This window comes from Ambystoma mexicanum, chromosome 4q, assembly GCF_040938575.1.
Source record: "Ambystoma mexicanum isolate Mex_15411 chromosome 4q, UKY_AmexF1_1, whole genome shotgun sequence".
Classification (NCBI taxonomy): Eukaryota; Metazoa; Chordata; class Amphibia; order Caudata; family Ambystomatidae; genus Ambystoma; species Ambystoma mexicanum.
In genome coordinates this window covers 1,317,963,035-1,317,988,238 of record NC_090928.1, presented here as the reverse complement: position 1 = coordinate 1,317,988,238, position 25,204 = coordinate 1,317,963,035, and the positions used below count along the sequence as shown (strand labels likewise).

The 25,204-nt window shown below is 46.8% G+C and overlaps 1 protein-coding gene across 1 annotated transcript in view; it reads left to right on the top strand.

The window, feature by feature from the left end:
• Nucleotides 1–17,915, top strand: part of LOC138468438 (zinc finger protein 271-like) — a 45,182-nt gene extending 27,267 nt beyond the window's left edge. The window contains exon 3 of the mRNA XM_069608992.1: nucleotides 15,080–17,915. Within this exon, the coding sequence (XP_069465093.1) occupies nucleotides 15,080–16,371 (1,292 nt within the window). The 3' untranslated portion in view covers nucleotides 16,372–17,915. The remainder of the gene's footprint in view (nucleotides 1–15,079) is intronic.
• Nucleotides 17,916–25,204: the final 7,289 nt, after the last annotated feature.

The following is a 25,204-nucleotide window of genomic DNA, read 5'->3' as shown; positions in this document are numbered from 1 at the left end:
TAGCTGTTTAATTAGATGTTCAATGTTAGCTCTTGAACGTAGAGTTAATCGTTCCTGGTTTTTGTTTTTTTTTCCTATTGATCCCAACATCTTTACTGTTGTTTTTTAACTGTTTTGCATTTTGAAACAGATTATACATCATTGGTCCAGGGGTTTCCAGGCACCTCTTTTCCTTTGTAACTTGATGTGACTTAGAATTACTCTCTTCAGAATTCACATTGGTGGTTAAATCATCCTTTTGGTTAGGTGGAGTCAAGAAGACATCACAATTGTTACCTTGTAATTCATCGTCCAAGTTTTCAATAGTCTGAACAGATTTATTTGGGTCCTCTTGTTGAAAGGCATCCTCGATGACATGATTTATTTCAGGCAAAGCGGAAAAGACCTTTTCTTTGGTCTCTTTATTGATTGAAATCTTTCCAGGACTCCTAGGAAAGAGACACGATTTAGTCCTCAAACTGTTCATCCAGGTGACTAATTGATCAAGTTGATTAGCTTGTAATGACAATTTTGAGTCTAAGGTTTCAAAAAGCTTCATCAATGTGACTATAGTCATGTGCATTGAGTTCCAGCAGATTGAATTGTAGTTGGGAATCCGTGGTTTGCCCAGCTAATGGTGTCTTATTGGGATCATGGGTGGGAGTTACTTTGCCTTCGGTCACTAAGCCAGCCAATGACATATGCAAAGTATTCGCAGTGTTGTCGTAAAGGCTTCGAGATTTATACAGACTGTTGTCCTGGTCCGGGATCATGGATGACGATGCTATTGCTGACATTTCTTCCAAGTTTAAACTTGACCCTTCTTTTCTGTCTTCTAAATCAATGTCAGCTGGTACTGGTGGCATGTTTTTTCCCTCGTCTCGTGGACAATCTGTGTCTTTATGAGGTTTCAAGTTGGCTCCATTAGGTATATTTGATTTTTTAACCTTTGAAGTATCTGATACTACCTGATCTTCAATCAAGATAACAGACAATTCTAAAGGATTTAAGTTTGGATAAACTTCCGATGTCAGTATTTGAGTGATTTCGGAGATGTCAGCCTGGGGCTGTGGATTCTGTACCGCCGTCTGATTTACTGGCAATATTTCTGTGGGGTCAGATAATTGCTCAGCAACCGTCCTTAATTGCGTATCCCTAATAGAAATGTCCTGTAAGCTGTTAGATTTCTCAGTATTGCACTTCCCTAACGAAGTAACATTGGATGTATTATCATGCGTCATAGTATCCGCCCTGGCAATCAGAGCATTTCCGCTTGTCTTTAATTTGCAAAAATCACGAATATCTCCTTCGCAAGGTTTCTTCATGGCGATATCCAGTGATTGATTCCGTACTTTTCTCTTAAGGCTGTTAACTGACGACATCCTATTAGGTGTAGATTTTTGTTACGAAGTTCGTTGGTCGTGTAGAGTATGAACAACCCCTCTGTCCCCAAGAAACACCCTGACAACACCAGAAATACTGTCAGCGTGATTATTAAGGCCACAGGTGGAAGTCCCCAAGCCAGGACGCGGGACAGCCGGAAGAACCCCTTGAGCACTGTAAGGCAAGGTACAATGGTTATGTAAGTAGGAAAGCAGGACACAATCTTCCCAAATGCAAATACCAAAACACTGGAATACCTGTGAGGACTTGTGTCTTTCCCAAGGCTGAAAGAGGCGTGAACCTCCAGACTGTGGCTGGACAAGGCTGTAAGGTAGAGCAGGTAACCACCTATTGTAGGACCGAGGTCCTAATGAAACACGTGATCCGTAGAGAACTCCAGGCAGTCCGAGGTCAGAAAACAGATGATTCAATGTTCCAGAGCCAATGAAGGGTTAAGCAAGGACAATCCGTGTAACAAGCGTAAGTCGGCAATAGGCAATCCAAGTTCCAGAGTCAGTGAAGGGTTAAGCAAAAACGATCCGTGGAGCAAGCGTAAGTCGGCAATAGGCAATCCAAAGTTCCAGAGTCAGTGAAGGGTTAAGCAAAGACGATCCGTGGAGCAAGCGTAGGTCAGAATAGAACAGGTCCTTGAATGAAGAGAGAGCGTCACGTGATCCTAGTTGAAACAGCTGTGAAGCAACGCCTTCGGTTTTCGAACTCCTTTTATCCCTGGAAGGGACGCACGTGACAGTATCACGTGAGAAGTGAACCGAAAGCATTGTAGCGTTGCTAGGCAACTAAGAGTCCCATGATCCGTGACGCGCCGGGCAGCGCCGGTCTCCGCGAAGGATGTGAGTTCCTGGAGTGAAGGAGTCTCCACTTGGTTTGCCACAGCCGTGAAGGGCGATAAACGCCAGGTCCGCCAAACATGCCATGCCGTGCCCTGTTGTGTGAAATGTGAGTGGGAAACGAAGTACATGAATCTGAGCGTGTGTGCCGGGGAGCGCGGATAGAGGTAGACGCGGAGGGGCGTGTCCTTGACGTAGTAGGAAGCGGTGTGACAGAATCCCCCCTCAAAGGCCCATGACCACGTGGGCTAGCAGGGTTGTCCCTATGAAACAGCGACACCAGAAGCGGAGCCCGGACATCCCGGGAGGGAACCCAGGAACGATCCTCGGGACCATAGCCCAGCCAGTCCACCAGATATTGAAGGCGACCCCGATGGTAACGGGAACCAAGGATAGCACTAACCTCAAAAACGTCCTGGGAAGACACAGAGACAGGGGCAGGCGGTACAAGGACACGAGTGGGAGCAAGGTACGGTTTGAGGAGAGAGGTATGGAACACCGGGTGGATCCGCCAGGAAAGGGGAACAGAGAGTTTGAGAGCCACGGGATTCAAGACCTTGGTAATCCGGTAAGGGCCCACAAAACGGGGCAACAGTTTGCGACAACCAGGGATCCGCAAATGTCTGGTCGACAGCCACACCCGGTCGCCCACCTGATACTCCGGAGCCTTCGCCCGCTTGCGGTCAGCCTTAATCTTCATCATCGCTTGGGCTTCACAGAGATGGACCAGTGTCTGGGCATGCACACCGGCCAGATCGCGCACACAGGCATTAGCAGCAGGAGTGGCAGAGGGGAAATCAGGGAGCGGCAGGGTGCGCAGATGTTGTCCATACAGAGCATAAAAGGGGGAGAAACCAGTGGTCGAATGACGGGAGTTGTTATACGCAAATTCAGTGAGGTATAACAGTTTGGACTAGGAGTCTTGGTACTGAAGGGACAGGCACCGCAAGTACTGCTCTAGAGCCTGATTCACCCTCTAGGTCTGCCCGTCGCTCTCAGGGTGATAAGCCGAAGAGAAGCGAGCATCTATACCCAGGAGTTTGGTGAGAGCGCGCCAGAAACAGGACGTGAACTGCGATCCACGGTCTGAGATGATGACCTGCGGTAAACCAAAGAGACAGAAGATAGTTCTAAAGAACAAGCGAGCCAGGGTTGGGGCAGACGGTATGCCTGTGCAGGGGATAAAGCGGGCCATTTTGGTGTACGAATCAACGATAACTCATATGGTATCGTAGCCTTGTCTGCGGGGCAGGTTGGTGATGAGATCCATAGAGATGGTGTGCCAAGGCCTGGGAGGTACCGGTAACGGTAAGAGTAGCCCTAAAGGCCGTCCCCTGCGTGGTTTGCATTGAGCACATATGGAGCACGTGTTAACATAATGTTCAATGTCTTTCCTCATGGAGGGCCTCCAGCACCAACGTTGTAACAAGTCTAAAGTGCGTTGTTGCCCTGGATGGCTGTTTATAGCAGCATCATGTGACCAGGCTAGTGCCTGGTTGCGTACATCGCATGTAGGGAGGAACAATTTGCCTTGGATGAATGGTAACCCCTCGTGAAGGGCAACGTCCCATTCGGTGAGTGCATGAGGATTTTGGGAAACCCATTGTCTAATGTCGGTAAGCATGGTGGGAGATGGCGTACACATACAGATAATATGGCCTTTTCCTAGTAGTGTGTCGGGGAACAGAGACAATGACTCCCCACCAGGAGAACGGGATAAAGCATCAGCCTTGCCATGGATGCGACCTGGTCTGTGTTTGACTACAAAATCAAAGGCGGCAAAGAACATATGCCAACGCACCTGCCTGCTGTTTGCACATTTCAGGGAGGCCAAGTCTTGTACGTTTTTGTGGTCTGTATATACCACCGTCTGATACTTTGCCCCCATGAGATGATGTCGCCACGCTTGTAGAGCGTCCTTGATGGCCAATAACTCTTTCTCGGTTACAGTATAGTGTGATTCGGCTGCCGAGAATTTTCGTGAGTGATAGGCTACCGGATGCAAACAACCTGTGGTTGGGCAAGGCTGAGACAGTACCGCACCTAGAGCAAACGAGGAGGCATCTGCCTCCAGAATGTAGGGGAGGTCGGGATCGGGGTGTTGCAAAACAGGGGCAGAAACGAACCTTGGCTTGAGTGCCTCGAAAGCCTTCTGATGTGTAGGGGTCCAAGAGAACGGGACAAGAGGGCTGGTCAAAGCGGTCAGAGGAGAAACGATAGAAGAGAAGCCGGCGATGAATCGCCGGTAAAAATTAGCGAAGCCGAGAAAGGACTGGAGTTGTTTGATGGTAACGGGAGTTGGCCATTCAGTGACAGCACGAACCTTAGACAGGTTCATGGACAAGCCCCCAGGGGAGATGTGAAAACCCAGAAACTCCACTTCCTTTGAATGGAATAAACATTTTTCAGGTTTGGCGAACAAGGCGTTTGCCTTGAGGCGAGAGAGTACCTCCCTAACATGACCGACGTGTTCCTCCAGGGAGGATGAGTAGATCAAAATATCATCCAGATATACCACCACGAACGTATCCAGGATGTCCGAGAATACGTCGTTGATTAATCGTTGGAACGTCGCGGGAGCATTACAAAGCCCAAAGGGCATTACTGTATATTCGAATAAACCCTGTCGGGAGCAGCACACCGTCTTCCACTCATCCCCAAGCCGCATACGAATCAGGTTGTACGCTCCTCTTAGGTCCAGCTTGGTGCAGACAGAAGCCTTAGTCAACCTGTCCAGCAGCGTGGATATAAGCGGAAGCGGGTACCTGTTTTTTACAGTGATGTAATTTAACCGTCTGTAGTCCACACATGGACGAAGATCGCCCTCCTTCTTTGGCACAAAGAAGATCGGACTGGCAGCTGGAGAACAAGAAGGCCGTATGTGACCCAACTTCAAAGCCCGATGTATGTATTCCTTAAGGGCTTGCTCCTCTGACTGTGACAACGAATAGACCCTACCCTTGGGAATGGGAGCCTCCGGAACCAGGTCAGTCGGACAATCGTATGGTCTATGTGGGGGTAGACCCTCAGCAGTGGCTTTATCAAAAACCATATGGAAATCGTGGTAGGCAACGGGTATGTTAGCTGTAACGGCCCCCACGGCGTGCGAAAGCACAGGGTCTGGAACAATGTCATCGATATGGGTGGCAGCCATGGCACCAAGGATCGTGGCAGGAGTGTACAGCGGGTCAGCTTCGATGAGACAAAACTATTGACACACCTCGGATTCGAATGTGACTTGTCCGTTTCCCCAATTGATCAACGGGTTATGTTGCCGTAACCAGGGTATGCCCAATATGATGCCGAACTGTGGTGTATTGATAAGATCAAACGACATGGTTTCCCTATGGATGTTTTGTATCACCACTTCCATCGGAGCAGTCTGGAACCTGATTGGGCCGGAAGACAGGGAAGTGCCGTCCTCGGCGTGTACAGGTTCCAGGTGTTCTTTCCTGACCAGGGGCAGATTGAGACGATGGGCCAAGGGAATATCGATGAAACAACCAGTGGCCCCAGAATCAACTACAATATGAACTATGTGTGCGATCTCCCTAGTGGGCTTCAGTAGGGCATGAACTACCACTGGTCTGACAGGCCCGAAGGTGGGTTCAGAGGGGGTCATAGACAGGCTTGCCGGTGCCCCCTGTATCATGGGCGAGCCTTCTGAAAACCCGAGGTTTTTTTCTTGGGGCGTCGGGGGCATTCCCTTACAAAGTGTCCGTTTAACCCGCAATAAAAACAGGCATTATCGTTTCTCCGACGTTCTCGTTCGGATGGTGTTATCGGACTACGGATACCGCCTACTTGCATGGGTTCAGCAGGGATGGTAGAAACGGAATGTCCAGATTTACTAGTGAACGTTGTTTCGGCCCTTCTCTCGGATCTCCTTGCGTCAACTTGTAAAGCAAGATCCACCAGATCCGAAAATACCGAGGGAAGGGCAGGAACCACTGAGAGTGCATCCTTCATGGCGTTGCATAGGCCACGATAGAAAACGATTGCCTTTTTCTCCTCTGGCCAGGATGTTTTAGCAGCGAGTTGGTTATACCTAGTAATGTATTCTATCAATGATTGTTTACCTTGTGTTAGATCCAGGAGTTTGAGATCCCTTGATTGGGCCTTATAGCGTGTATCGAAGATTTGGCCATTTCTGATACAAGAAGATCAAAATCATATAGAGCTGGATGATCGTTCTCCAGCATTGGGTTCGCCCAGGTGGCCGCCACCCCAGACAAATGGGACAGAAGAAACGCGGCCTTTGTAACAGAATCGGGAAACGCTAAGGGCCTGCACAAGAAATGTAATTTGCATTGATTAACGAAAGTACGATACTTCCGAGGGTCCCCCTAGTAGCGTTCTGGCGCAGCAAGAGGGACAGTTGTAGGAAGCAATACAGGAGTGGGTGCAGGGGCCGTGACAGGTGCTGGTTGGGCTGGGGGAACTGTGTCCCCGAAATCGGCATCCGTGGGTAATGGGAAACGTGTGCTTTGTAGGGCGTCCTGAGGGCCGCCACTGCCTGCAACAAAGCGGTCACTGGATCCCCGGCGGAGGGATTCATACTCTGGATGACCAAAAAGGCTTCACAGTCTGTTACGAAGTTCGTTGGTCGTGTAGAGTATGAACAACCCCTCTGTCCCCAAGAAACACCCTGACAACACCAGAAATACTGTCAGCGTGATTATTAAGGCCACAGGTGGAAGTCCCCAAGCCAGGACGCGGGACAGCCGGAAGAACCCCTTGAGCACTGTAAGGCAAGGTACAATGGTTATGTAAGTAGGAAAGCAGGACACAATCTTCCCAAATGCAAATACCAAAACACTGGAATACCTGTGAGGACTTGTGTCTTTCCCAAGGCTGAAAGAGGCGTGAACCTCCAGACTGTGGCTGGACAAGGCTGTAAGGTAGAGCAGGTAACCACCTATTGTAGGACCGAGGTCCTAATGAAACACGTGATCCGTAGAGAACTCCAGGCAGTCCGAGGTCAGAAAACAGATGATTCAATGTTCCAGAGCCAATGAAGGGTTAAGCAAGGACAATCCGTGTAACAAGCGTAAGTCGGCAATAGGCAATCCAAGTTCCAGAGTCAGTGAAGGGTTAAGCAAAAACGATTCGTGGAGCAAGCGTAAGTCGGCAATAGGCAATCCAAAGTTCCAGAGTCAGTGAAGGGTTAAGCAAAGACGATCCGTGGAGCAAGCGTAGGTCAGAATAGAACATGTCCTTGAACGAAGAGAGAGCGTCACGTGATCCTAGTTGAAACAGCTGTGAAGCAACGCCTTCGGTTTTCGAACTCCTTTTATCCCTGGAAGGGACGCACGTGACAGTATCACGTGAGAAGTGAACCGAAAGCGTTGTAGCGTTGCTAGGCAACTAAGAGTCCCGTGATCCGTGACGCGCCGGGCAGCGCCGGTCTCCACGAAGGATGTGAGTTCCTGGAGTGAAGGAGTCTCCACTTGGTTTGCCACAGCCGTGAAGGGCGATAAACGCCAGCTCCGCCAAACATGCCATGCCGTGCCCTGTTGTATGAAACGTGAGTGGGAAACGAAGTACATGAATCTGAGCGTGTGTGCCGGGGAGCGCGGATAGAGGTAGATGTGGAGGGGCGTGTCCTTGACGTAGTAGGAAGCGGTGTGACCATTTTAAAGTTAGGGACATGCTTGATGTTTTCATGTTGCTTGATATTTTTGATCGCAAAAAATACCCTCCGAGTTGCATCAAACAGCCACACTTCAAATGAACCTTTCACCAAAAGGAAAGCGGTGAGCGCACCGTCGTCTGAAATGTATATATTTCCAAATCATATCACAACCGTTCAAAGGGCGAAGCCCCACAGTCACGGCTGAGACCAGTGGAAAAGTGCGTTGTTTTCGTGACAAAGCCGTTCAAAGGGCCGAGCCCCGCAATCACAGCTGAGTCCAATGGAAGTACGTTGTTTTTGTTGTTTTCGTGACAAAGCCGTTCAAAGGGCCAGCCCCGCAGTCACGGCTGAGTCCAATGGAAGTGCGTTGTTTTCGTGACAAAGCCGTTCAAAGGGGCAAGCCCCGGAGTCACGGCTAAGACTTCAGGAGGGTTAGTATAGTACGTTGGGAATGCTTTAATGATTTAAAAGTTACACGCGATGACTCATATCTACATAATAATTAGTGTTCACTAGTAGCATTCCCGCAGGCCTATAAGGATCTTAGCTACACAAGGTTGAGATTTTTCGCTGTGTTTTCCAATAGCAGGAGTCAATGGACGGGTCTTGACCTCACCTCGTCCCGCCGCTCCCCAAGCAACACAAATAACACACTTGCCGCACTCCGCGACGCTCCGCGTATGTCCGGGGTTTTTATAATTGAAGGTCCACCTCCTGAATAGAGAACAGCGTAGAAAGACTGGTCGCTGCAGCTCGTCAGTGATACAAACACAAATAATACACTCGCCGCACTCCGCGACGCTCCGCGTATGTCCGGGGTTTTTATAATTGAAGGTACACCTCCTGAATAGTGAACAGCGTAGAAAGACTGGTCGCTGCAGCTCCTCAGTGATACAAATACAAATAACACACTCGCCGCACTCCGCGTTTATATTCATAGGCAGGGAAATCCTCATCAGGGTAAGGATAGTGAGGCGTTATCCTATCTTTTGAGTTAATGAAATGACATCTTTTTAAAAACCTTCACAAAGTTGTCCGCCTCACATTTCTGACCCCTCACATTGGCTACTGAGGGGCTAAAATACAAGGAGTGGGACTTGTCGGACGATGTCTTTGATGCTCCTATTAGCTTGGAGACCTGCAGGTGGTGTACATTTTCAGCTTCATTCTGGGGATGAGAGCGATTTGGACCCCCTTGTCTTGTCCTTTATGCCCTGTTTTGGATTTATTTTTCTGCCTTTCTGCCTAAGAATTGGTACCGAGAAGGTATACTGCTGTTCTGGTTTTTAAAAGTTCCCTGGAACAGGGATCCACAATCCACACGGTTATGCAGTTCTTGCAGGGTCTGTGTAACCAGTTTCCTCCACGCCCGTTTGTAGTTCTAGCGTGGAATTTGAATTTGGTTTTGGCATTTCTTATGGGAGTTCTGTTTGAGCCCCTCGATTTATTTTTTGAAACATTATTTTGTCTTAGGTTGCTCCCCCTAACTATTTTCCTGGTCGCGATCACTTTCCGCGAGGTGGGCGAGTGAACTTCTACCGTTGTCGGTTAAGCCTCCCTATTTGGTTTTCTTCAAAGAGGTGTTGTTGAGGGTGAGATCACAGCTTTCTTTCTAAAGTGGTCTCCAATGTCCATCTCAAAAGATCCATCTTCCTGTCTTTTCTCCTCTGCCCTATCCTTTCAAGGCAGTGGAATGATTCCATTGGCTGGATCTGATGTGGGCTCTTAGCTTTCTATCTCTCTCGGGCAAGGGATGCCAGGCAAGATGGCCAGCTTTCTGGGCGTTATGTTGGGACACGTGCTGGCAGGGCTGTGGCTAAGCAGATGTTGCCAAATTAGATCATTCTTTGCATTTTGTAATGATATTATCTGGATGGTATAAAGAGGTGCCTGAGGGTCTTGGAGCTCATTCTACCAGAGGAGTGACAGGCAACTCTGCCCTGCAGAGGGGTGTCCCTGTTCTTGACATATGCCAGGTGGCAATGCTGGCGTCTCTGCACATGCTTGCTAAGCGTCACTGCTTAGATTCCCTTTCAGGGTAGCACATCACTTCTGCATAGCGGTTTTCCAGAGTTTTTTGGTACAGTTTGTGTCCTTGCTCTCCTCCCTCCCAGATGCATGTCTTACATCTCTGAATTTTATTTTTGATGGATGTTCCTCACACAGATCCCTCGTTGCCCTCCTAACCTGCCCCTCTTCTCAGACAGCTACTACACCTTTTTGGTTTTGCGGTCCCTCACTATCAGAGTGCTCGGGAAAAAGGGTGGAACAGAGGTCACAGGGTGAAGCACCTCGATATTGAGAGAAACCTTAGGGTATTCCCACTCCTACTCCCCTTGGATCCTCTGTGCAGATGGCCAGGGAAAGGCCATCGCTCTTGGATCTCGACTCTGGGGGTGGAGAAGGGATGGAGGATCACCTGGGTGGAGGGTCATTTCGGAGTGGGGTGCCCGTGGGTGAGAGATGGTATCCCCCTTTACTTATTGACGATGAACCTAACCCTCCCCAACCTTTATGATCTATTATAAGCCAGTTCCCCTCATTTTTCTACATACAATCCATGATAGTACTGGGATGAAGAAGAAGAAACCAGGAGTAATGAAGACTACACTTTTCACCACTCTGGTAATGGGGATGAGGAAGATGCCTGCTGAGAGTTGTGAGAGTCATGCATGTTCCTTTGATTGTGGTCAGGTAGGGCTAAGTGGACATTCACATCTGCAGCCTGTCAAGGGGCTCCAGGTGTATAAATGGAGACCAGCCCAGCAACTAAAGGGTAATCAGGGAGACATGTGGAGTTTGCCGCAGTGAGGACAGCAGGAGACCCTTGAGAGAAGGCAGCCGTGGTGGGACTGGAGATTGAGCCAGGATGCCAGTAACAAACCAGAGGACTTGTGGGGCCCGAAGTGATGGTGCTGTTTGCTTTCCACAAGCTTGGGTCCTCCACTATCCAACATGTGGCGCAGGAGCTGCTCCGGAGACCAGGAGCTCGGAGGACGCCGTCCGCATCCAGGAGGAACCATTGGCGGCACTGGAGTGTGGAAGAAACACATGGCGAGTGAGCAGGGCTCAAGCCAATGGTCTCCCCGGCTTCAGAAACTGGGAGGAAGTCGCAGGAGCTACTGGAGAGAATCCTAGGAGCCTGGTGAGTGGCGGACAAGCGCTTTAGCAACTGGACGCTCCAAAAGGACCATGCAGGAGTAATGGTCTGCAAAAGGGATCCAATAAATGTATATTAATTGATTCTGGCAATCCCATGCCATGGAGTCTTATGGGAATACATGGAATTGGAACTTACCCATCCCTGCCTCCCGTAATATCCCAGTAATACCAGGATATCAGGCGGCGCAAACTTCAAGGCAGTTTCACCGGTATCACACCAGCAATTATGCCAGAATACCAGCAAAAAAGCGTAGAGACATTTATTTTGTTTCTTTGCCATTCAATCCGGAAGTGGAGGAGATTGTAAGAACTCGGTGATCGGGGCAGAAACCAGCCTACACTAAATTGCTACTGGATAAGAAACCCTATCATAAGCTAAGTTTAGATTCTATTTTCTTTTGTTAATAAGTAGAAGGTTAGCTAGTAGGTTAGAATAGATTTGGATGGAGGATTGTTTTATTTGTGAGACATCTTGATGAACAATCGTTTGTTGTTTTTTTAGATTAGGGCTCCTTCACAGAACTAGGCTTTAGAGGAGGTTTTCTTTAATTTCAATAAAGATCATCATTGAACCATGTCCTCTTGTCTGTCTCCTATGTCTGACTTAATACAAGTGGTGTCAGGAGTGGGATATGAACAACCCGGCACCGTTGGGACCCATGTTAGTGAGACGATTAAATTGCATAGCAAAGCTACCAAAAAGGTTTGCTCCCCAATGTATTGGTTTCACTTCTTCATTACTAAGGGAGATCCCTGAGATGATTTCCACCAGCATTAGTATCTCCCCTCCAGGGACCCAGACTCTGTCGCAATACTCAGAAAGTACATATTACTTGCTTTTATTGCTGTATGTTTGAAGGCTTACGTTTCAAGCTCAAAGTTTTAATTCCTATAGTTTTCAATCAATGTTCCTTAAACACATCTTTTGAATAGCAAGCATTGCAAATGAAATATATTATACATTACATATTTTAGTAATCACTTATTTAGAAAAAAAATGCATTATATCATTAAATTTGAAATTAGGCAAACATAACGAACTTAACAGTCCAAACTATCACAAACTTAGCTTAAACCTTGCTCTTCCATAATGGGGGAAATGATGGGTGGAAGGTAAACTAAGAGGGTGAGTGAAGAGAGGAAGAGGTGGGTAGCATTGTACACACCACTAAAGAAATGCACACATGAATGAAGTGCGCAGTGACATTAATTGCCATACATCTCCAATAAACTCCTCCACATATATTTATACTTTTTCTCAAGTTATTTGGAAATTCTCTCAAGCCCTCTGCTTATTTTGAGGGGCAGAGAGACAAAAAGACTCGCTCAGCATCTCCCACTATGTTATTGGGGAACGGTATACACATTCACAGATCAACACAAGATGTGTTTTGTTTGTTTATTTATTTGGTAATTCGCACCAAACCCTTAGGTAGCTGGGCGCAACAGGACAAGTATACTTAAAGTTTAGTTACAGCAAATGCAATGGGTACAGACACACAGAGATATAACTTGCTACCACTTACAGGTTACATCGAGGGCGCGGTGCTATAGGTCACACATTACATAATACAGTCAAGTAGTACAGTGGGTAACGGGTACAATGAGTGTGGTGGAGCCGTAAGCCGAAACTGCCATAAGGCAGCAAGATAAAGGTGGGGCAGAGATAGGGTAACGAGTATCGGGTGCAGTTCTAGTGAGGTAGGGTGGGTGTTAGCGGTCATTTGTTCGTAACCAATTTAGCATGTTACGTCTGAATTTAGGGTGAGGGTGTTCAGTTCTAATGTCTAGAGGGAGTGCATTCTAGGATAGGGTTGCTTTGACCGGGAAGCTGGATCCACCAGCCGTGGTTCATTTGAATCTAGGAATCTCTAGGAGGTGGGTATTGGCAGAGCTAGCTGGGCGTGTTGAGGTTCTCCTGTTTATTCTGTCTGAGAGATATGGTAGTGCTAAGTTGTTCAGGCACTTAGACGTAAGTGAAGCTGTTTTAAGGAGGATCCTGTCGTTTATTTTTAACCAATGGACATCTCTTCTGAATTTGGAGATTTGCTCTCTGTTGGGAATATTCAGAGCTGCTCTTAGGGCGTTGTTTTGCAACCTTTGGATTTTGTCAATGATGTATTAGCGCCTAAGTACAAAGCATTACAATAGTCCAGCCTGGACATTATAAGTGCATTAGCCAGGGTAATGCAGCTGGTTTCGGAGAGAAATGGTCTGCAAGCTCGGATACGCTTGCAGGTGTAGGCTGTTGTGGAATCAAGCTAGAACCCTAATGTTTTAACTACAGGTATCACCTTGATAGGGTTGCTGTCAATATTGAAGGAGGCATAAATGGGGCTGAGTTTTTTTAGGTTCATCTCTGAACCTACTATCAGTATCTCAGTTTTATCGTCATTCAGGCAGAGGCCATGGGATGCCATCCATGCCTGAATGAGGAGGTATATCTTGTTTACCAAGACCGTGTCCTCGAGAAAGTTTCCCGAAAGAGGAATCGGGATCTGGGTGTCATCTGCATAATTTGTGTAGGTGACACCCAATCTGTCCAACCTGTCGAATAAGGGTTTAGTAAAGATGTTATACATAGTAGGTGAGACACAGGATCCCTGTGGTACGCCACAGGACAATTGTATAGGGTCAGCAGAGGCTGAAGGGGGAAAAGGCTTTTTTCGTATGGTTTGCTAGATAGGACTGGACCCAGGTTATGGCATCACTTGAGAAATGGGCAGCCGACCTGAGGTGATTGCATAACACTGGGTGATCCACCAGATCAAAGGCTGCAGATAGGTCAGAAGTGGGAGAACCCAGGATTCTATAAGGTTGTTAGGCACTGTGTTTGTCTTGAAGGAGGCGTTAATAAGCTTAGAGATGAACAGAGCTAGGTCTCTAGCTGCGTCCTTTATAATTTGGGCCGGGCAGCTGTCTCCCTTGCAATTCGACAGTTTTAACGAGGGCATGATTTTCTCAGTCTCGAGGATAGAGATTTTAGTGAATCTGAAGGGTGTGGTGGTTCTATCAGGTGTGGATTGGTGGGTGGGGGGGTTGCTGATCAGAAGGGAGCAGTGAGGCTTTGTATTCGCTATTTTTAATTGGAGGGATGCAATTTTATTCAACAGAGCATTTTGTATGTCAGTATACCATTGCTTAGCTTTCGGGATGTTGTCAACGGGAGGGATCGGTGCTTCCATTTCCCGGAGGATGGTGAATAATTCCTTGGTATTAGACTTAGCCTTTGAGATTCTATCATTGAAAGTATTTTTTTTTGTGCTAATAATTTCTTTTTTGTAGAGTTGGAGTGGTCAGTTAGCTTGGCTTTGTTCTCATCAGTGGGAGAGTGATGCCAAGTGGATTGAAGCTTTCTTTTTTGGAGCCTTAATTCTTTGAGTTGGGGCTTAATCCAGGCATTAAGGTGTGATTTTTCTCTGCCTTTACGAAGTTTGATAGGTGCAATAATGTCCAGTGCCTTAGTCATGGAGTTGTTGAAGACCACCACTAGTAGGCTGTGGTCTGTGTTGCTGGCGAAGTTATTACTGGAAGGAAGGAGATGAGGGAGTCATTTTTCCGCTGTAATATGTTTTTCTATTTCTAGTTGCGAGTGGGGGTGCCATGACGATAGTTTTGGGGCTAAGGAGAGCTAGTGTGGCGGAGAAGGTGATTAGATGGTAGGCAGTCCAGGATTGCAGGGCGATGTTGGTAATGGCAATGTTACAAATCAGATCGGCCTTCGAGGGTCCTTCCTTTGATATGGGTGGGGTAAGGACTTTCTGTGTAAGCCCATTTCCCGTCAGTAGAACTGCTACTGATTGGGCATGTTTATTATCAAGGTCATTGAAGCCCAGATTAAAGTCCCCCATCAATAAGATCTGTGAGGAATCTTTTGTGGTGTTGGCTAGAAGGCTAGTTAAGTCATTTCTCTTCTTTGTGTGCATATTTGTTTGTATTTGTGAGCACCTCGATGCCCCCGGGCCTGTCATTTGGCGCGATACAAATAATAAATAAAATACAGTAGTACCAACATCATACAGGCGGTACGAGGACATAAAATAATATCTGAAACCTTTTCTTTTTTCAACAGAGAGTGGAGCCACTCCCAAAACCAAGACTCTGGCAATTAACACAAGATTATGGGATTTACAGAGGAATAGGGGAAATGCTATAGACAATTGGAAACGTTGTTCCACTGGAACTGTAAAGAAAGTGACATCCTTTCAGGAGAGCCAGACGCCCGGCACATCAATGACGATTCATACAAAGGAGAAGGCAGCTGCCTGCAGTGTTTGTGGGATGTGCTTCACTCACAGGTCCAGTCTAATCACACACATGAGGTCTCACAAGCGCCAGAGACTTACCCAGGAGTTGGAGAAGAGATATGATTCCTCAAATTTGATAACCCATCAGAGGGTCCATACGGGTGATATGCCATACAGTTTCACACAGTGCGAGGAGAGGTTCAATCCAGCTTCAACTACGAGAAGCAATCAGATGATACATACTGGACCGAAGCCGTATACATGTACAGAATGCATAAGAAGCTTCACCTGCTCCTCAGCTCTGATAACCCATCAGAGGGTCCATACTGGGGAGAAGCCCTACATGTGTACAGAGTGCAGAAAAAGCTTCAGTTGCTCCTCAGCTCTGATAACCCATCAGAGGGTCCATACGGGTGATATGCCATACAGTTTCACACAGTGCGAGGAAAGGTTCAATCCAGCTTCAACTACGAGAAGCAATCAGATGATACATACTGGACTGAAGCCGTATACATGTACAGAATGCAGAAGAAGCTTCACCTGCTCCTCAGCTCTGATAACCCATCAGAGGGTCCATACTGGGGTGAAACCCTACAGGTGCGCAGAGTGCAGGAACAGCTTCAGTAGCTCCACAGCTCTGTTAACCCATCAGAGGGTGCATACTGGGGAGAAGCCCTACAGGTGCAAAGAGTGCAAGAAAAGCTTCAGCCAGGCCTCATCTCTGAAAAACCATCTTGTGATCCATACTGATGAGAAGCCTTTCAAGTGCACAGAGTGCCAGAAAAGATTCAGTCGCTCTTCAGCTCTGATTTGCCATCACAGGATCCATACTGGGGAAAAGCCCTACCAGTGCACAGAGTGCAAGAAAAGCTTCTCACAACCCTCTAATTTGAGCACACATCAGAGGGTCCATACCGGGGAGAAGCCCTACACTTGCACAGAGTGCAAGAAAAACTTCAGTCAGTTATCCGATCTGAGAAAGCATCTCTTAATACATACTGGGGAGAAGCCCTACAAGTGCAGAGAGTGCCAGAAAAGTTTCAGAGACTCTTCACATCTGAGCAGGCATCAGAGGATCCATACTCTGAGGATCACAGAACCTTTAGAGGATCTTTGAAGAGTGTGCTCTTGCCGTACCCATCAAGCAGAGAGATGCTGCTGTGTTCTTGTGAGGGATTAGCGCCGAGAAGCTGGTAAGCAGTCATCCATGCTCTACAAGTGACTATGCAGGCTAACATGAGGAGGGTGGACAGATACTGAATGGATTACAATAAATAGAATCCCAGCGAGAAATAGGACTCAACAGCCCACGATCAATGAGACGATGAACCAGGTGGTAGGAGCTTAAATGTCAACGCGCACAGCAAAGTGAGTTTCACAAAGTGTGGGTACGACACCCAGGGGTAAATATCTAAAAGCAAAGTAGAAACCCTCTCCCATGATATGGTATGATATGATATGGCATTTATTAAGCACCTATACACAATTGTTTCATGGCAACATATAATGGAAGCAAATAACTGTCACACAGAAAGCAGGTAAAAGGAATGAAGACACCGGATGTCATGTGAAAGACTAAGATAAATTAACACAAACACTAAACAGAAGCTGGAAACCGAGAAGGTCCTACGGACATCTCCGGGGAAGAACCAAGATGCTCTAAAAACTGCCTGGTGGCTCTGAATATCGAGACTCACTAGAGCATTAAAAGCGATCTATCTGTCTAGATTCAATACGAGAAGCACACCCTAAACAAATCAAACTAACATGAAACAGGAACCAGAAACAAAAGAAAACAAAGAAACTCTGAATATGGTGATATACGAAAAAAGAGCAGACCGTGTTTGTTACAAGTGTGTGGCTGAAACTCTTCAGATTGATGGAAAAGGACCAAACTTAATGAAGCAGGTATAGCTGCTAATTCTGTGATTCTGCACCAACTTGGCCAACAAAGAAAAGAACATTTCTGCTCCTCCAGAACCTACGGCTTCCTCAGCCGCGCGCCTAATAGCCACCCTATCGGCAAGCGATACACTGTACCCAGGGATAAAGACAGGGAGGGTACATATACATCTAGAATCCAGAAGCATCGATAGAACAAGAGGGCGTCACAAGAACATCTGGTGGAACCTAACATCTGGAAGGGCTGGAACAAGCTACCATGGTCCGCTGGAAGAAAAGCTGGAATCCAAGCACATTTAACTATAAAGCACAAGCTTCAGGAAATGGGCAAGTGCAAAACCATGGGTTTGTATGTGGCCCACTTTCCATGGCAGCCACTGGTGTTTTGGGCTGTGCTTATATGCCTGCCCCCTGTATTAGTTGGGCACCGAGTTGGGGCTTTCTGGTGGTAACCTTTATAATGTCCCGGGCTGCATCGTCCAAGAGCTTAGTTTAGTACGACCCCTTTGCACGCCCCATTGTTGCTTCCGAAGGTTTGGCGGGCAAGGTAGTGTTAGCATGGTCGATCCTGAAGAAAGGTGCGAATACACACGTCCATGTTTCGATGAATGTTATGACCATGGGGGCAGGGACAGTGTTGGCTTATTGCCCTAAGGGAAAATGCTTAAATAGTCCTACTTATGGGCTTGTCATGCTGTAACATTCTACTGGTTACATTCATTAAATGTGAGAAAATAAAGTGAATTCATGGTTGTAGTTGCGATGTGTGGATGTATTCGTAATTGAGCAAGTAGTGCACATGTGTATCGCGCATGTGTCACGCAAAGTGATAAACAAGACCTGTGTGAGCCAATTGGTGTCACTGGGCCATATCTACTGCAATAGACATAGAGACACCAATTGGCTCACAAATGAGAATGTTTATATATATGAGAGAGAGAGATTTTCAGTGAAGAAACTTTGTTAAAGGGGCGTTAAGGTTAAGTTGCAATAATAAAAACATAAAATCCAGTCAAAAAAACTGAAACCCCCAGAAATTCGCCAGTTATGGTCAGCTAAGCAACCATAAATCGTACCACCACCATGCACTGTTAAGACTAACACCCAGGACATCAAAGATGACATCACATACCTGGGCGACGTGCTTTTGTTCCCTGACATATCTAAGCCAGGCGGTTTTGTTCACTGACTGTCAGAATATTAAAATTCAAAAAGTGCTATATATCAAGACGTTAACCTTGTCGTATGTTTTTAAAGTACTTTCCTTAGGGTTTGGTCTCAGCTCATGGTGCACGTACATGGAGCAATAAGCAGGCGTCAAACACACAATTCATGTGTGTACATGATGATTAACTCTAATGTTATTGTCATTTTCTGGTGATGTTGTTTCTTTCCTCCTTACTTTAGTTTCCCTGTATGTGCCTCTGATTTGTATGCATTGTGGGTCTCCATATGTATTGTTTGTACTAACACGAGCATGTAGTAAGTCTTGAATTATTAGCTATTTATTCCATGTTTAACATCACTAAAATTCTGAGAAGGTAGCATTCATTTTTTTGTTATCCAAAATTGCAAGATTACAAATATTGCACTTCTATGGTGCATGCTGCAGCCATTGCCTATGTTTATGTAGGATTATGTTCCTGTATTAACAATAACGCTCCAATATAATTTTTATTTTTGATGAGGACATTATTTAATAGATTAAGTAGTTCATGATACGTCTCCCGATCACCCCTGACATCTTGTTACCAACATTATAAATACAACCCCTTGTAGGTACTTTTCATCAAAATGTATTTCACATGTGATGTCATCAGTGATGTGATCAATGACATTTGTGATGTCATCTTTAATGTCCTGGGTGTTAGTTTTAGCTTTGTATGTTGGTGGCGCGGGTCATGATTGCTTACTCTACCATAACTGGCAAATTTCTGGGGGTTTTCAGTTAAACTTGTAACCATAACATCCCTTTAACGAAGTTCTTCCTTTGAATGTCAAAGGTTCATTATGAGTGAACATGTGTCATGATGTTGCATCACTGTATATAAGTTATTAAAACTTCCTCTTTTAACATTTATCAAGGAACTGTAAACCTCCTTTAAGAAGCATATATTTTGCAACTCATTCTGATGTGTGTTGTTATCAGCAGCGCATGCTGGGGATGCAAACCATGGTTGAATTGCCTAGAGCATGAGGGTCAACCATGACCCCAGCCCCACCAAACCACCCCCGTTATCCACTGCACCTGCATCCTAGCTCAGTGTCTACTATACTCTCATAATGTGATCAGTGGCCAGCGTTTATGGCTTGCAGCCATGGCCAGTCTCCACAATCCATGGGGCATGGGCTTCAGCCACAGACCCAAATAAGCAAATCTGAGTAGACATTTGTCCTTGCTGAGGGCCAGGCCCACTGCCCAGGCAGCAAAGTTATATCACAATTTAATGTACTTACATTTTGACACTTTAGAAAGAACAAAACACCGGAGAGATTTGCAGAACCATGCTGTGAGGTCCTTGCTGAGGCTCCTCGCGAATATTTGCTGCAATCCTGTCCAGCACTTCAGGCTGTAGTCACGAGCAGAATATTTTTTCCCATTGAAACTTATCCTGATTTTGAAAATCTTTGCCACATAGCTGGTCCCTGGAGGCCATGTCCACTTTAACCCTGTTGCTGGTCCCTCGTGGTCATGGCCAGGAGCGAGATTGTCTGGCTCATGACCCGGACAATCTGCCCAGAGCCCACGGCCACAGGCAGTACCTCAGTCACCAAACCTAGATCACACTTTTTTCTACCTATATTGAGACTTTTCAAAAAGTAAGACAGACACATTTGCAGAACCTGCTTTCAGGTCCTTGCCAATGCTCCTTGCACGGGTTTGCTGCAAATCCGTCCATGTTTTATTTTTTGAAAAGTGTCAAAATGTAAGTACAAAAAATAGTCATATAACTCGGCCCCCACTTGACAAAATCCATTCAGACTTTGCACAAAAATTCAAGGGCGGGTCTATAATCTTTCTGAAAACCTTTGTGCAGATTCGTCAGATGGCAACAAAGTTATAAGGCATCTAAAAATGTTGAGACCCTCTCTAACGTTGCCCCCTCTTGATAAATTCCCACTAAACTTTGCAAAAACATTCAAATCTGGACCTAAAATCTTTTTGCAAACATTTGTGCTGATTCATTAAACGGCACAAAATGAATAAGCCTTACAAATATGTTGGGACCCCTCTAGGCGAAACAGCACTAAACATTGCAGCACCATTCAGGGTCAGGTCTAAAATGATATTGCAAAATAATTTCATGCAGTTTCATTGAGTAGCGCCAAAGTTATAAGCCATGCAAAAACTATTTTTACTGACCATGTGGTACTGAAATATGCATGGATGTCCCCGAAAATGGGAGATGCTTGAGGACATCGGAGATGAAAAACACCAGATTGATTTCTTTGTATGGCGATATCCCGGCTTTGTTTGGCGATATCCCATCCCAGCCTCATAAACTCCCCAGAGATAGTTTCATTTGTTTGACAAGTGAAATGTTGTGTTTTTTAACATGTTTTGACCGCAATGCCTGCGGACTACGGGTGCAGTGCAGAATCCAACATGACGTCTGTTTCAAAATGTTTTGACGCACCTCAAGTTTTTAATTGACCAATCAGCACGTATGATGTCCGCAAACATCACGCTGCTCTCTGATTGCTCCAGAGGCATCTGCGGACTCCGAATCAGGAAATGCGTCCATGGACCGGATCCAGATATCAATATTTAGCAGCAGCGGAGACCAGCAGGGGAACCTCTCTTCGTGGGAGCCACCGTGGTGGAACGGGTTGCCCGTGATGCTGGAAATGCATCGGAGGGACAGGGCCTCCTTGTCCTTGTCCTGTAGTCCTTTTTCATTTGTGTTCTGTACTATTTTCTGCCCAGGAGTCCATGTGGGACTCCTGGCAGTGCAGCTCTTTCTCTTTCTGTTTTTGGTTTGGTGTACAGACCCAGGGGATACCCTTATGGCAACCATGGGTGGGGGTACAACCCTGTGCCCCTGGTGTATGTATTTGTGCACCTGTGTGTGGCCCACAGAGCAGGGTATGGGCTGGTGGCAGCTCCATGCTGGATTTGAAAGGTGCTCTGAGTATCCTCCATTTTGGGACACCCAGGCCCTGCCATTGGAATCAGTTGATTCCTGATAGAAACAAGATGGCCCCTGTGGCCTCTTGCTTTTTATTGCCTGTTACCTTGTTTTCCCAAAGTCCTGGGAAGCCCTGACTCTGTCCCTTCCCCCTGACTGGCTGTTGGGTGGAAGTTCCATATATGGTGTTGTTGTGAAGTCCAGGCCAGACTTGCTGGAGCCTTCCCAGTGACTGTATGTTGTGGGTACGCCCTGTGGGTGGGGCCTGGGTGAATGGAGTGTGTGACGAATATGCACTTCTTGTTGTGGATGTCTTGTTTCTGGTGTTTGACACAATGACTGAGACAGCCCTGCCCGAAACTGGTATGAATGCAGTGTGGAGTGTTGAATGGCAGAGTGCTTGTCCCATTCCTTGTTGTGAGTGTCTGAGAGGGAGGAGGATGGCCTCAATGCACTGTATGCCTGATTGGCTGACTGACTGCATGAATACCCTTCTGTATGATTGACTGCTGAGTGTGACCCAGCAGTGTGGATGAAAGGCAGAACAGTATATCTCTGGACCTCTCACCACTGGAAATTGTTCAGAAGCTGCGTCTACACTTGAAGAGTAACTGGAACTGCTGACCCTCGACGACCCAGCTTGAAGAAGACTTGCTGTTGTATTTGCTTCGACCCAATCTGAAAGATGCCGAATTTGTCAAGGACTGATCCGAGAGAGGACCTGGTTAGGCGCCCTCTTCCCGTGCTCCGAGGGACCATCGAGCACCTCTAACCTTTGCTGAAGCTCCCTGGAAGTCAGACCCTCGAAAGGCTGCCGACTGGAGACGGGGACCGCCGAGGAGAACGAAGTGAAGCACCCGGACATCGCCGCTGTCGAAGTCCATTGCCGTCGCCCAGGGTTCGGAGTATCGCCGTAACTACTGGAGGCCTTGACGCCGTGCCACCGACAACCGGAGCCGCCCGCTCCTTTGCCTAAGACTGTTGAATCGAAGGACTCCCCTGTCCGCACCCATGACCACTTACTCCCGCCGGAGAAAGTCGAGGACGCCGCCGTGCTGAGGAGAATCCGCCGGTGTGTTTCCCGCCACCCAGAGACCACAAAGACTTGGACGACTCGACACCCTTGTCGGGCCACAGTTCTTCAGAAACTCTTTGCGGTCCTGAACAATCAATCGCTGAGGTGTCCCGCACACCTCATCCTCGCAGGATGTCTCTGACCAGCACCGCCTGGATCAACGTCGTGGCCTCGGCACCCCCGAACTTTCCCTCAACGCCATTGAGGCCAAGTTCATCTTCTTCGACGCCTCTCGACGATCCGTGGCTCCAGGTTTAAAATGAATCACTCAAGAAGGATCCATTGACGCTTCTTCGAAGAACTCTGATCGACCAAGTATATTGAGGGGGTAAAAACATTATAGGAGAGAATAAGACTGTTGATCAATATATGGACTGGGCTTGTGCTATATATCTTTATTTTACAGGTTGCCCAGGTGGGGGGATCTCCACACAGAACTGTGTTTAGGTAGTTGGGCCAGTAATCTGCCTATTGTTTCAACCATCTTGCTTTCCTTCCTCTCTCTACCGCTGGTTTCCTCTTTATTGATCTGTGTGACATTTTGAAGGAATATAGTTGGTGCACTTTAATGATATCTGATATTTGTGGTACCACTGTACAACTGTATATATTTACCATTGTGGATTTTCTGAGCACAGAGTGAGTTATTGTGATAGTGTACATACCATTTGAATATTAATTATATAAAGACTGTGTTTTCAGTAATACAGTGTGTGGACATTCCTTTGTGGGTGCTTGGGGACTACACTGTACTTAAGAACCAGCCCGCATCACCTCCTGAGAAGCTAGGCCTTGATTGCTCGTCCATTGCTACCTTATAGAGAATCTTGGCTGGGGTCCTCTGTGGCTCTCCTCTACCATATAGAGAGCAGAAGTACAGACCCCCCCCTCCAGTCTTTACAACACTGAACCAGGACACCGGCAGACCAGGGTCACAGAGGACACTTTCCGCATCCACAGCAAATCAGAAAGAGAACCTGAACAAGACGTATCCGGCAGGCAAGTAGGGCTTGCGACTGTGGTGTTTCCCATCTGCAGAAGCAGAGCGGAAACCGCGGGAGCCACCGGGAAAAGGAGCAGACCGCTGGTGAGTGTCGGAAGGGCACGCAGACACTGGGGAGCTCTGATGCAAAAACTTATATTTGAACTTCAAGATCAAGAATGCATTTCGAGTACACATAAATTAAACTTAAACCTTAAGCAACAGAAGTAACGATTGAATTTAGAGCAATTCATCTTCAAAGCACATAAAAACCATTAAGCAACTTACATGTGAAGCCCAACAAGAACATTGAAGTACAACCCCAGAGGATGGCAAAGGGGTAGCCAAAAATAGTGGCACGTTGTATACAAGGCAAGGAGGCCCAACGAAAGACATTAAGCAGAACCACATAGGAGCACAGGAGTAAGAGACAAGAACCACCTTGGTGCATCAGATACGTGCCAAGGAACAGCGTGGGGCCCAGGAACAAACACCCAGGAAACCCTTGGGACATAGGAGAATCAGCAAAGGGCTGAAGAGCCCAGGGATCCTGGCTGCGTGACCTGTAATGGGTGTACCGTGTGGTCTGACAACTGCGCCTAGAGCAATGAGCCACGAATACTGAAGGCCCAGTATATTGGGGAAACCATCTGATGAAACGAACCACAATAAGTATAAACGGTGAAGTTGAAGTTGTGGGGAAGGGAGCCTGAGACTGAAAAACTTGTTTAGTTTGTCTTGAGAGTGAGGTCTCAAGATCCCCCCGCCCCCTTGTTTGGAATTATGTTGCATGAGACTAGTGGAAGGGAACCCAAAGGATTATCTTGAATTATGTCTTGAATTATGAGAGAGGTGATCCTGAGACCTTTTGTGGGACTATATTATATTGGGGAGCAGAGGGGAGAAGGCTGAGCGCTAGAAAAAGCAGCAAACACTGCATGAAACTTAGCTTCTTTGGTTATAAACATCCCTACACATTGTTCGTCTACCTGGTGAGGGCAAGTGTAGGTTGTGGACACTGAAAGACTTACACGTGGAACTATTTGACCCAGCTACAATCTCCACTCGAGAAACCGCAGGGGAGAAAATCCCCAAAGGTTCTTCATTTCCAGGTGGCGTAGAGACAATATCCTTTGGCTTCTTATCTGCTGCACTATTATCGAGAATTATATCTACAGCTAGACCCAGCACCTGGCATAACTCTTCCTGTGTGTTAGATACATTCATGCAGAGACGAAAGAGTTAAAACGCCCGCACGTTTTGCATCAGAATCAGAACTAGATGAAGAGACAAAGTCATCTGTATAATCATGGAAGTTATTTACAATTTCCTCTAAATCTGGAGATGTTCACAGATGAAAACCGATGCCATTACTCATGGCAGCAGATTGCGGTATAGGGAGCACTGTGTCAGAAAGCCAATAGGCTCACGCTGTGGACTAGAACATGAGTTAAGGAAGGAGTAATGGACTACTCTCAGAAGCCTCAGGGCCTCAGTGGAATTCATATCTCCATCTAACAAGCCCTGCCTTTCTTTCTCTGCCTCTTTAGGAGCAGCCATTAGACTGTTTGACTTTATCAGTCGCCGCTGCTGGTATTGGCTCAGTCTCAGCATTGCCGCCTTTCATGAGAGTGCATCAGCGTTACAATGATGTCATTTAGCAAGGGGGCGTATTGGGAATTGCGCCTAATTGATACCCGTTGCCTTTACCAGGCATGATGGATAGAAGTAAATGACTTGCCAACATTAAAAATGATTCACCCACAGCCGCTGCCAGTCTGCGTGTCTGCACTTAGAGTGCACTTGTGAGAACACACTCGTACTGTGGATGGGCTCCTTCCTTTGCCTGCTCTTCTTGGAT